Source organism: Notamacropus eugenii, chromosome 1, assembly GCF_028372415.1.
Source record: "Notamacropus eugenii isolate mMacEug1 chromosome 1, mMacEug1.pri_v2, whole genome shotgun sequence".
NCBI lineage: Eukaryota > Metazoa > Chordata > Mammalia > Diprotodontia > Macropodidae > Notamacropus > Notamacropus eugenii.
Genome location: NC_092872.1, coordinates 278,549,666 through 278,563,273, shown reverse-complemented (window position 1 = coordinate 278,563,273; position 13,608 = coordinate 278,549,666). Strand labels below are relative to the sequence as shown.

At 40.3% G+C, this 13,608-nt stretch overlaps 1 protein-coding gene across 4 annotated transcripts in view; it reads right to left on the bottom strand.

Annotated features, from left to right (window-relative positions):
• The window catches only part of A1CF (APOBEC1 complementation factor), a 101,743-nt gene that overhangs the window by 28,337 nt on the left and 59,798 nt on the right, over window positions 1–13,608 (bottom strand). For all 4 annotated transcript variants that reach the window (XM_072628929.1, XM_072628927.1, XM_072628928.1 and 1 more), the window contains 2 exons: window positions 11,542–11,780; window positions 1,741–1,905 (listed from right to left, as the gene is read on the bottom strand). In XM_072628929.1, coding sequence (XP_072485030.1) covers window positions 1,741–1,905; window positions 11,542–11,780 — 404 coding nt within the window. The remainder of the gene's footprint in view (window positions 1–1,740; window positions 1,906–11,541; window positions 11,781–13,608) is intronic.

Here is a 13,608-nt window from a genome sequence, read left to right as displayed (position 1 = left end):
GTTCCATGTTTCTCAAATGTTTCAGGCAGCACTTGGTACACAATACATAGTACCCAGGACTAGGAAAAAGATAGTCTTAAGTACTGTACTCTGTCCAGATCACACTGAGAGCTGGGCACCATGGAGATAAACTGGAGAGCCTGTAGAAGAGTTAAGAAAGGCCCTGGAGCACGCATTCTGTAAAGGGCACTTGAAAGAGTTGGGGATGGCTATCTTGGAGAAGAAAAGTCTCAGAAGAAGGGAGAACAAGATAGTGACCTTCAAACATCTTATGGTCTACCATACAGAAAAGGGATTGGTCTTGTTCATCTTTGTGTAGGAGTAGTGGGTCAGAGCTGGAAAGAAGTGAATTTGGGCCTCATGTACAGCTAAATTTGCCAAGAACAAGAGCTGTCCAACAGCAGAATGGGCTGTCTTGGAAGGCAGCGGGCTTCCCCTCAATAGAGCTCTTAAGAAAAGGGTGGATCAATACGAACTGAGAGTATTGCAGGAAATAATATTCTTCAAGCAAGAATAAGTTTAGCTGCCTCTGAAGTCCTTTCCAATTGAAATTCTATGATTCTGTGACCTTGTTTAGACATCCATCAGATAGACAGCTGATAATACAAGGCAATACAATAAATTCTCCATTGATACAAAGATAATAAATGTCCTTCAGTTTTGTACAAGTGGTATGTCCTTTCAACCCTGTGTACATGATAGCTCAGGATAAGCAATTTATGTCTATGAAAAGCAGGGGAACATAATGTTTCCATGGAGTCTTTGGTGAGGCAATAGACTACACAGGTTGCCTTGGCAAATGTGAGCAGAAACCCCATGTTATAGTGATTCTGATCCAGTCTTAACCTAGATTGCTTCCAATACTTTAAGAATTTTGCAGAGAAAATGACATTTGGATTAACTCAGAATATCAATACAGAAGCTCAACACTGGCTGGGACTCCCTCAGGGTTCTTCTTGTCCTATTAGCTCCCCAAAATAAATCCTTTTCAAGATCCCTGACAATTGTTCTTCCTATCTTTGCTTAAAGACCACCAGCAAGGGGACCCCCCCCACCTTCTGAGGCAACTCATTCCACTTGGGAACAATTTAAATAGTTAGGAAGTTCTTCTGATACAAGTTTACTTCTTTGTAATTTCAACCCACGGCTCCTCTTTTTTCGTTCTGGGGCCACACAGAACAACACTAGCCCCTCTTTCACAGCACAGCTTTTCAAATACCTAAATATCACTCCCTTAGTTCCCTGAATCCTTTCTTGTCTATGCTAAATCCTCAATTCCTTCATATGGCATGCTCCCAAGTAGCTTCACCATGCTTGGTGCCAATGCCCTTCTTGAACTGTGATACCCCGACCTGAACTTAATACTCCAGACTGACCCACCCAGGAGGGAGTATGGGGGGAATTATCACCTTGCTAGTCCTACACACTGGGATTTATTCATGAATTCAATAATTAGATATGAGATATGATTACCATATCTCATTGTTGACTCATTGGGATTATAGTCCACTATCCCCTAGATCTCTCTCTGATGAACTACCTTTTTGACTTAATTCCAAGGCTGAGTTTCACTATGCTTATTTCACCTTTTAATTTTCTCACTAAACATTCAACTATAGGACTATCTGAATGAAGCCTTTCTTCATCAAAGCTGTGAAGAGTTGTATCAAGGCCAAATGCATGAATATCCTCCCCTCCCCTTTTCAAAATGGAAGAGTCATCTCCCACAGAAGTCCCTACCTGGTCTAATGTTGTTGAATTCTTTTTCAATGGTCTCTTCAGATGTAGACAGCATGAGGTTTCTCACATAAAGGATTTTCACAGAAGACATTGTATCTTCATCAACTTCTACTTCTGGTTCTGCCCAGTCTACAGCAATAGGATGTCCCCACAACTGAATTCTCCCTGTTGAGAAGGACCAGAAGAATGATTGATAAAAATGATAATTTAAGTAGCAGGCTATCCTGGTCCTTTGAATGGTTTCTTACATGCCATTTAATTATAGGTTCAGAGATTGAAGTCTCAAGGGGAACTTAGTAATCATCTAATCCAACTCCCTCATTTTACAGATGTAGAAACTGAGGCCCCGAAAGATAAAATGACTCATTTAAAATTATAGACAGTAAATGGCAGAATTAAGATTTGAACCTGAATCCTCTGACTTAAAATCCAGCATACTTCCTATTGTACCAGGCTGCCACATACAGGAATTCCACCCAGCCTCTACCCCTTTGATAATTATCAGCCCTGTGAAGGTTATTTTCTTTCTTTGTTTCAGTTTCCCCCTTTACAAAATGAAGAGATTAGACTAGGGTCTCTAAGGTTCTTTCCCACTTTAAATCCATGAATCTAGAAACAAGAGAGGAGGAAACATTTACAGTAGAAAGTGAACCTTGGGATGCATCCTGGAACAGATCTGGTAGAGAAGTCGGGATGATACATGTGTCTGCATAAGTAAAGTGGAAGTGGAATTTGAAAACAGGTAGGAAGGAGCCTCTGGGATATTTCTGGTTCCTAAAACTTATTGATTGATTTAAACAGTCAATTACCATTCTTAAGTACTCATCCTGTGCCAGGCACTGTGCTAAGTATATGGGATACAAAGAAAGGCAAAAAACATTCTCTGCTCTCAAGGAGCTTAAAGTCTAATGGGGGAGATAACATGCAAAGTACTATGGATAAATAAGGTATAGAGATAAATTGAAGATTATCAACAGAGAGAAGGTGCTAGAATTAAGAAGATTTAGGAGAGTGGGACTGGGTCTGGCTTTTGAAGGAAAGTAGGGAAGCTGGGAGGTGAAAATGAGGATGAAAGAATTCCAAGCATAAGGAAAGCCAGTGAAAATGCCCAGGGTTTGGAGATGGAGGGTTGTATTTGAAGAATAGCAGGAAGTCAGTGTCACCGGATCACAGACTATGTCAATAAATGGGTGGGATATAAAAATATAAGAGTATAAGAAGATTGGAAAAGTGGGGAGGTGAATTTTGAAGGCCAAAGAGAGGATTTTTGATTTGATCCTTGGGCTAATATGTAGCTATTGAAGTTTATTGAGTGGTACATGTGTTGTATTGTATGTGGCATGTATGTGTGTGTATGCGTATGTAATGGTCAGATCTACATATTTGGAAAATCACTTTGGTAACTGAGTTGAGCATGGACTGGAGTGAAGTGGACTTGTTCAGGGAGCCCAAGGAGGAGGTTTTTACAATAGTCAAGGTGTGTGGAGATGAGAATCTGCCCTAGATAGGTAATAGAATCAAATATAGGAACATATAGAAGAGATGTTATGAAGGTAAAATGGAAAGGCTTGGGCCATAGATTGGATCTTGGATGGAGGAGTAAAAACTTGAGGGTGTCATCTAGGTTGTGGGCATAGATGACCAGGAGGATGATGGTTCACTCAACAGTACTGGGGGATTTTGAAAGGAGAGAGGATTTTGGAGGCAGGGAAAGATGAGTTCAATTTTAGACATGTTGGATTTAAGATGTCTACTGGATATCCAGTTAGAGATATCAAAGAGGTAGTTGGAGATGTGAGACTAGCATTAAGCAGAAAAGTGAGGGCTGGATAAGTAGACTGGAGAATCATCAGCCTAGAAATGATAATTGAATTCATGGGAGTTGATGAGTCCACCCTGGGAAATGTGCTAGAATGACCTCCACTAACATCATTTCCTAAAGTTTCATCATAGCTTGGAGGTGACCCTGAGTTCTGGCAGGCCTTTCTAGTAGAGCACAAAGTCTAATATATCCAACCATGCTGAAAAGATAAATATGATTCCAGCAATATATTATAGCCCATCAGATCCATTTTGCTGAGTTTGGAGATGCTTATCACTAAATTGGTCACAGGGTGCTCACCCAAAGACATTGTGCAAGGTGGTTTATCAAGCCCTAGTTCATGATGTGTGTCCATGATAAGATGATTCCCACTGATGAAAGAAAGGATCTTTGGAATATTGAAGTATGTACCATAAGAAAGATGTCTGTGAATGGAAATTCCCAAACTGGTTAGTGTTCTTGACTAAACATGGTCTTACATCTCCATTCAGTGGTTGAATGTAGGGCACACTTCTATTGAAGGGAAGGGAGACAGGCCACTTAAAGGGAAAAAAAGATTAAGAAAGCATTAGTTTCTTCTTCCCAAGCAGTGTGGGGTAATGTATCCAGTGTTAGAATTAAGATGACCTGAGTTAATCCTGATTCTGGCAATGGCCAGCTGTGTGACCCTAGGCAAGACTCAACCTCTTTCCAATTCTTGCTTCATCACCTGTAAAATGGAGATGATAATAGCAGTATGGTACAATATGATGCAGAAAAGGATGGCATGGTCCTGGAAGTTGGCTTCAAAGTGAGGAAGATCTAGGTTGAAGTTCTGCCTTTGGCACCATAGTGCCAATGCACTACCCAGAGCAATTGCTATATGCATGTGTATTTCCAGAGTAAATTCACAAAATGTAAACTCTATTCCTCAAAGATGAAACCAAAATATTTATTAAGATCCCAGAAAGCCAATTCCACCATAGTAACATTGAAGTTTGTACACATTACCAATAAAGGGAGAACAGGTATCCCCAAGCCTTCCCTCCATCAGGTATCCCCACAAACAAGCTCCCTTAGGAAAAATCACTCCCTCTGTCACTCATGCTAGCTGCTCTGCTCTGCCTGCTCTCTCTCAGTTCTGCCTCACTCTTTCTTCCTGCTACACCCTTCCTGCTCCACCCATTCGGCAAGCTCCTGCCACCAAACCAAGTGACTCAGGTTCCATGTGACTTAGGCTGTGGGCAGGGCCAAAGCTCAAAGGAGGTAACACGGGCCTATTAGGGAGCATGGAAGATCTTTAAATTCCATTATCATTACAGGCACACACTAGTTGTGTGAATCTGTTTCACTCACCTTACCTTACCTCTCCCTAACCCCCAGCCATTTTCTTGCCAGCTACCTTGCTAGCTGTTCATGTACCCTCACAACCTTCATGATCTCTTCAACTCTGGAGCCATAATCAAATCCACTTTGCCATTGCTCTAGGAAAGGGTCTATCAGTATGTACCTCCTCCTACCATCCCTGTAATTTTCTAAACCAGAGTAATCCTCCCTGACTGCCACCCACTTATACATGTTGTCCCTCCCCTCAGAATGTAAACTCTTCAAAGGCAATTATTACCTTCACTTTTACATCTGCATCCTCAGTGCTTAATGCAGTATTTGGACTTAATCTGTACTTGTTAAATGCTTTTTCATTCATTTACTCACCCATTCATCAATTCCTTCATTTACTCAATGCTCTAGGAAACTTTCTTAGATAATAAGTTGTGGTACTACCACTGACATGAATTGGTAGAGGGAGTTTCCTCCCCAGGAGTTCCCTATTCCAGTGGAATAACAGATCTAAAAAAAAGCCCCTACCACAGTGTTGTGAGGTTGAAATTAGGCAACATATGTGAACCATTTTGCCAATGTAAGAAGGCTATGCACATTTTAGCTTTTATGATCATAGAAAAGATTTATATTTCACAAGCAACAAATAATGTGTCAAAATAAATACAAAAATCTAGATGTTGTAAGTTTTGGGATTGCTTAATTAAACATATGGGAAACTATGATCTCCATTCAAAAACTATTTTTGTTTGTTTTGGAAAATAGTAAAAGCTTCCAGGACATGGAAGAAAGGAAGGAAGGAAGAATGGACAGATGCTGTCTACAGAGAGTCCTCTATTTTCCAAGTGTAGTTTGTCTAACACATCTGGAGGCTAGTTTCTTACTTCTCACTGCCTAGGCATATGATTGAGCACCCTGGTTGGAGTACATACAGCACACTGAGGACCAGACCTTCACAGTTATGTGTTGGGGTTTCATTATTGCTGAAGGAGAAACTGTTAGAGAAATCTTGACAGATCTTTACCACTTTTGCCTGTTTATGGTTCTTTTTGCAAAATGAATTTTAAAGACTCTTGGATGATTTGTCTTAATTGGGACTCTTTAAAACATATCAATCTGCCTATAAACTTGTCACTCCCACTATGGTTTTTTTCTGTTTTCATCTGTATGATTTTCCCTTGTTGGGCATTGATTTTGATCTTTACGCTGACAAGTCAGTTATCTGAGTGTACAAAGACATGTTTTGAAAGCTGCTGCATCCGTTACTAGTCATTTCCTGTCTGTTAAATTATAATCAATTTCATTTTTGTGAGGTTATTTGTTGGTTTCACATCCTGTGCCACCTGACACTTTTTTTTCCATTAAAGATTTCATAAAACACAGGTCTGATTTATCACATAATCTAGAAGCTTTGGGGTCTTTTTAGTTTCTTAATCCTGAGCCATATTTTCTTTTTTTGAGGGGCATCTTCTGTGTCCAGGTTGCATTGAATTCACAGAATATTAAAATATATGTTGTTTTGATTTGCAAAGGAATTATTGAGTTCTTAATAGAATATTTCTACATTTTCATTTCTGACACAGATACTAGAACTGTCTTCATGGTGGTCTTTTTTTATAATATGAGATGACCAAAGGGACCACTAAAATATATCTGTCATTTTTCTTTCTGTTGCTGTACATTGTGTCTGACTCTTCATGACCTCATTTGGGGTTTTCTTGGCAAAGATATTAAAGTGGTTTGTCATGTCCTTCTCCAACTCATTTTGCAGATGAGGAAATTGAGACGAATGAGGTTAAGTGACTTGCCCAGGGTAGCATAGCTAGTAAGTATCTGAGGCTGGATTTGACCTCAGGTCTTCCAGACTTCAGGGTCAGTACTCCATCCATTGTGCCACCTAGCTGCCCCATTATTTTCCTTAGGTGTAGGATAAGAATTAACTTTGCATATTGCTTCTCTAACGAAAACCTTTGAGTAGTCTTTTCATTTAGTTGAAAATTCCTTTTGCCTTCTGTTTCATTTATAGCACGGATGTCAGTATAGACACCATCCAGTTTCTCCTTTTATTATGTCATTACTTATTTGAGATATACTGGTATGATTTTACTTTGGCCAAGTAAAACTCTTCTAATAAAGTGCCTTTTTCTGGCCACCTCGTCTTAGGGATCACATTTATACTCATTCTGTTGGGGTCAGAATCATTGTAAGTATGGGTTCAGAGCTAGCATAAGTTAGCTTCAAGTCAACATGATTTGCTGAGATGAAAGAGTATAACAAAAAGAGAAGAGAAAAAGCCAAATATATCCCTAGTCATCCAAAAGGGAGCTGGAGTTTTCCTACTACTCCTACCACCTCTCAAGTGAGAAAACAGGTCTGACCTAAGAAAAATGCATTCTATGCCAAGTTTGTACTTTGTAGCCACAGGCTTCCATTTCTAGCTGTATCAGCACCCTGGCCAGGGACAGTGACAAACCTGAGAGCGGTGAGCTGAATCAGCATCCTGGCAGAGTTTCTGAACAGCTCTCAGTTTTGCCACAGGGACATTACGGAAAAGGGAGGAGAGTGAAGTGTAGTAGAGGATTTAAAGGAGTTTCACAAAGATGTTCGTCTTCAAGTATTAAAGAGGGGAAGAGAGATTTGGCTGTGTTTGGCTCCAGACAACAGAGCCTGGCTCAATGGGTAGAAATTAGAAAGAGTTTAGGCTTGAGGTCAGAGAAAGACAAAAAGAGTTGACACTGAGGAGTGGAATGTGGAATGAGATGTTAGGAAGTAGCTGGAGATCTTCAAGCAAAGCTTAATGAATGTGTTCCAGAGAGAGTTCTTCTTCAGGTATGAGTTAGACTAGGCGAACCCTGTGGTTCTATCCCCTGCTGTGATTCTGTGATTCTTATGAAAATGGGCAGACTTAATTGCTCATGTCAAGCAATAGCCATCATTATGAAACCTTGAGGCAAAAATTCTCGAGGTTGCATACAGAATGCTCCAGACCCAGGTCAGCCTCCATGGTTGGGAAAAGTTGTGGCTGTCCTTTGTAGGTTCCCAGGAGATTTCCCTGATGTGGGCATGTCTCTTTAGACTTTAGTAGGATGTTCATTCATACCTAACAGTCTTGTGCTAATTCACATCCATCTTGTGTGGCACATGGAAGGTGGCCAGGGCAGCAGGGACCCTGTGTGCTTTGCTTTTCCTGAATTGCTATGTGTGTTGTGGCTGTATTTGGTCCCTCTCCATTGACCACCTGTTAGACTTCTCATATCATGTGTCTGTGACTCCAAAGACTTTCTGAGGCAACCTAGGTCACATCTGTTTGAAACTGCCTGGTAATTTCAAGGGCTGTGTGAGAACTCAGAAATGATGCTCGATCCCTGTGCTGGGGGTGAGGATAGCATAAGCCTGTTCTTTCTTCTTCTTGCTGTTTCTCAACCATCCATGGAACAGAATTTCTAGTGCTATAAGTATACTCTAGTTGGAGAAATCAGTGGAAATGAAATGCTAATAGCACAATAATGACTGGCATTATATAGTTTTAAGGTTTATAAAATGCTACAATTTTACTATTTCTTACAACAATTTTGTAAGGCAGGTGCTACTGATACCTTCATTTTACAGATAATGGAACTGAGGCTCAGAGCAGTTGTGACTTGTCCAGGGTCACAAAGAATTCAAATTTAGGTCCTCCTGCCTCCAAGTCCAGTGCTCTATCCACTATACCATACTGGAAGCCCTAGCTATGGTTAGTTACTTCTGTTCAACCTAGTCTTTTCTCTATGAAATCTGGCAGGAAGAATTTATTTTTTCCTTCTTTCTTGGACTGATTTAAGTGGCCAGTGGTAGAGTGGACTTTGACTTCTTGTAACTTGGTCTTCCTGAGACTATAGCTTACCTGAATCCTTAAAAGACAGTAAGTATTCCTGGGCTGAACTTGGAAACAGGAAGACCTGGGTTCAAATACCATTCTCTGTCATTTATTGGCTCTGTGTTGGGGAAACGCTTATGCTCTCTAGGTCCAAGCATCTTCCTCTGAGAACAGATGCTTGTTGGGTAATGTTGTTGTTGGGTAATGCCTGTTAGGCTCTACTTCAAAGGTTCATTGTGAGGCTTAAATCAAAAATGCTTTGTTGACCTTAAAGGACAGCTCTTGTCATTGCCATTGTGATACATCTTGTCCTTCCCTTCTTTTTTGAAGTGAGGCTCTTCAGGACTCCCTCTTTAACATCAAAACCATATTCTGGCTCTGTTTTGGACAGGTGGTAACAGGTGAGGGTGGGCAGAACCCCAACGGACTCAAATGATTTCCCCCCAAAATGTTTTGTTTTTTAGCAGTGGTTCTTGACATTTTGCATGGAACTGGAATTCAGGTTCTGACTCTTTCTCTTATTTTATGTATGATTTGACTAGGTAATTTCAGTTTTTGTTAGTTCAACTGTAATGAGACTGACCTAGATGACCATATTCTACATTGACATTCCTATGACTCAAGGGTGGCATGCTTTAAAAAGAGATACTTTCCATGAAGATATAAATCCTCTGGCATTTTTAGTATATTTGAGTGTATTTTATATCATTTTAGTACACAAACTATGAGTGTAGAACTGATTTAAAGACTGTGATAACCAATAAAAGTTGAGTAAATGTTGTGGCACTTTAAGGCAACTAGTTCAAAGATTATAAAATTGGCAAGAAGCATCCACTCCCATTCATGAGTCTCTTTTGGTGTATTATTGTTTTCAATCATAGAGGATGTGTAGAGGATGTGGAGTTTCAACTATCTCCTGTGATGTAATGACCCTGTTATTCATGAGATTAATGGTGGTCCAGCTTTCCATTTCTCCTTTGAGTCAACTTGTCTGTTTGTCATTTTGGGTGTTTTTGTGATCTTGCAGGTAGCCAACAATTCTCCATCTCCTCCATCTCCAGAGATCCTCTGTCTCCTTTGATTGTTGCTCTAGTAAAGTTTGTGGTCAGTCTTAAATTGTTTGTTTTCTGCGATGTGTTTTCTCCACCTATCACTTTGTCCTTTAGACTTGTACTTTTACTTGTTCATAAAGAGAATCTGGAGCTTCTGATATGCTTTTGTTTTCTAAATTTTTCCTTCCTTTCTTCCTTCCTTCCTTCTCTCTCTCTCTTTCTCTTTCTTTCCTTTAATTGGGTCACATGGAATTCTAGGGTTTTTTTATTTGATTGTTTGCAATGTGAATACTAGTTAGGTATTGATAGAATCTTACAAAACCTCTTCACATATCTTCAAGAGCTATCTTCAGAGTTAATTTTACCATAGTGATCATCCTTAGGAATAATGCAATAATGGCCAGTAAGAGCCCAGTTATCAAGATTGAGCAAGTTACTTAGCCTCTACCTATCACAGTTTCCTTAGCTGTAAAATGGGTATAATAATAACATCTAACTCCCATGATTGTTGTGAAGATCAAATGAGTTAATGTTTATAAAGCACATTGTAGACCTCCAAGGGCTGTATAAATGCTGCCTATTGAGAACTAATGCATATACTTTTGTGTGTAGCTTCCAAATTATTTTTATAATTTTCTCAAATATTGTGGGGGGCCGTGTTTGCTCATGAAGGTTATTGCAGATTACAGCTATTTTTCAATGATTCTGTTCTGAAATGATTAGTTTTTTTAACTGGTTAGACTGGTGCCCACAAACGCCAAAAGGGGTTTTTTGAGAGTTCTGTTTAAGCACATCCTTTTTCAAAATAATTTCAGACAGCAGGTTTCTTTTGATCATCTAATTTATCATTGGGAGAAATCTGAGAAATTTGTGTTGTGTGTTTCAATGCCTTCAGATTCCACAGTTTTTCCCTGTTTTGATTTAAGTATGTTCACAATTTGTGCTCTTTTTTCACTTACCCTAAGCCTAAGGATGAAATGATATCTTATGATTGATCTTAGTGCTCTGCAATTCATTGTTGTGTGACTTAGAGCTGAAGGTCCCACTAAGTAAATGCATTAAGAAGCCCTTGTCTCTAACTTGTAAGATCTGTAAAGTTTTGAGGTTATCACCATCACCATTACCGTCACCACCACCACCACTACCATTCCAAACTCAAATAAACAGTGGTATAATAACCTGAAACAAGGAATATCCTGATTACTGCTGGTAGCAGTTTAGAAATGATGTAATTCCAAGAGAAGCACTAACAAACTCAATGTCTTCATTGGGCAACAATTAGTCATATATATAGTATATACACAAATATACATATATGTATGTATGTTTGGAAATTATCTTGTCAACTTAATGTATTTGTACTTCTGAGTATAATTTATGATATATAAGCTGGATGAGTCATCCATTTTAGGATCCTGGGACCTGAAGCTGGAAGAGACCCCAGAGACCACTGAGACCAATTTTATCCTTTTCTAGGGGAAGAATGTGAGACCCAGAGGAGGAGGAGGGGCAGGTCTTGCCCAGTGTAACACAAGTAGGACCTTACACCAAGGTCCTCTGACTGTATTCTTTTTTCTCATCCATCCTGTTTGTATAAAACATTCTAAAATTTAAGGCACAAGACCAAAAGAAAAGAATATTTGATTTTGAATGGCAAAGGAAGAAAACTCATTTTCTGTCATTCGCAATACCAGTTGTAGAGAAGGGTATGGTAGGCTCTTTCCTTTGGTAGGGGGCTGGGGAGAGCTGCAAACCTGGAAGTAGTTTCCTCCTGCCCATGGCCGCAGCTCGGTGACTTTCATATTCTACAAAAGCGAAGCCCCGGTTCTTGGTTTTGTCTGCAGCGCTGGGGTAGACGATGACATCAACCACGCCTTCTGTGACCTTTCTCATCTCTGACAAGATCTCTTCCCTCTTTTTGGTCTTGGGGATTCCCCCAACAAATAGTCGACAGTTGTCTACACTGGCACAAACCCCGAGCAGGCGTCCGTTCCTGCAAGAAAGCAGTTGTTTTACTTGGTGAGCCCTATCCTGGCAAGTTTTAAACACCTTTGGTTCTCCAGATGCAGTGCCAGATACTTACTCATAGATACCATGGTGGGATAGGAAGGATCCTTAGAGAGACTGACATTGAAACCCCTCACATTTTTGGTGAGGTCAAGTGATTTACCCAGTGACTTGCAGAAAGTGGTGAACACAGGCCTAGACTCTAGGATTCCTCTCCCTTGCAGAGAGAGTTCATTTCAGGACCATCACTCTGTTTCCCTATGAAAGGCAGGCAATCCCAGGCAATTCTGCTTAAAAGCTAAGGATTAAGGTCCAAACCTGAGATTTCATTGAAACAAGTCGCAGGTGAGGTAACAGTCTTTACCAGTACAGGTCAGCATCTCTTCAGCAATGTATGGTCTTAGATGCTCAGGGAACTGCGATGATAAATAACTTGCTAGGATCACTCAGTCAATGTGTGTCAGGGCAGGACTTGAACCCAGGTCTTCCTGACTCCAAGGCCAATTCTGTTTGCTTATTGCCTATCAACAGTGTAACATGAAGGTAAAAAAAAATCCCTATTGAAATCTTGGACTATACTAAGAGATGATTTTATACTTTTCTAAGAATGAAGAGGTGATAGTCACATTCATTTCTGGATGCTACATTTTTGAAAGACCAATGTTGGGCTGAAGAATGTCCTAAAGAAGGCGAATCAGATGAACAGCCTTGAGTGCATTGCATATTAGGGCTCACTGGAGCAACTGGAGATGTTTAGCCTGGAGAAAAAGAGACTAGGAGAGGGAATGATTGTTATATTTGATTATTTGAATTATCTATCATGTGAAAGAGCTGACTAAATGTGTCCTATTTAGCTCTAGAGGTTAGAATGGAAGAAGAGGAAAGAATCTCTGGAGGCAAATCTAGGCTTGATATTAGAAATTACTTCTTTCTCCTCCTCCTCCTCCTCCAGAGGTCATTCCTAATAACTTTCTAATGGTGTGAGAGGAATGGGCTATCTCAGGAAGTAGTGGGTTCCCCATCCTCAGAAGCCCTCAAACTGAGATTGGATGACCACTTGCCATGTGGGTCAATATGGGGATTCATTTTGGGGTTGGGTTTAGACTGAGTGGCTGCTGAGGTTCCTCCAACATCCTATAATTTTGTAGTAGCTGCCATTTATGTAAACTTGCATTCTTTTCATACTATGACCCTGTGTGGTAGATTCTCTGGGCTTTCACTTCCCTCCTGACTTTGCTCCCAACTTTCCAGGATTCAAAACCAGGCTTCAGTGTCACCCTGGAAGCTCCCTTGGTACCTAGGGTCTCCTCACCCTGGAACATCCAATTCACCTTCTAACTCTGAAATCGTTCTCTACCGGGCTGGCCCACTTCTCCCATTTGTGAGTTTGTTCTGAGTCTTCTGTTTTGCTTAGAAGTTCAAATCAACCAACCTTCATTGTCCCCCTGGTTCTGTTGCTGAATTTTAGGACTTTCAAGCCACCCTCCTGCACTGGGTACCTTCATCTCTCCCATCATCACCCCATGTCCTTCAGTTCCTTTCTGTGATATCTCCCCAATTTAGAATATAAGGGCAAGACCTTTATCCCCTTTTTGGTTTGTATTTGTACTCCCCGCCCTGTGCCTTGCACACAGTAAGTGTTTAATAAGGGCTTATTTTCTTCCTTCTTATCTCCATTTTAGAGATAATTAAACAATGCCACTGACCTATCTTCATAGTTAGTGGATGTCTGAGATGGGATATGAGCCCAGATCCTTCTTGACCCCAATAGCTGCACATAGACCATTATGCCAAGTTGATTCATGCATACAGTC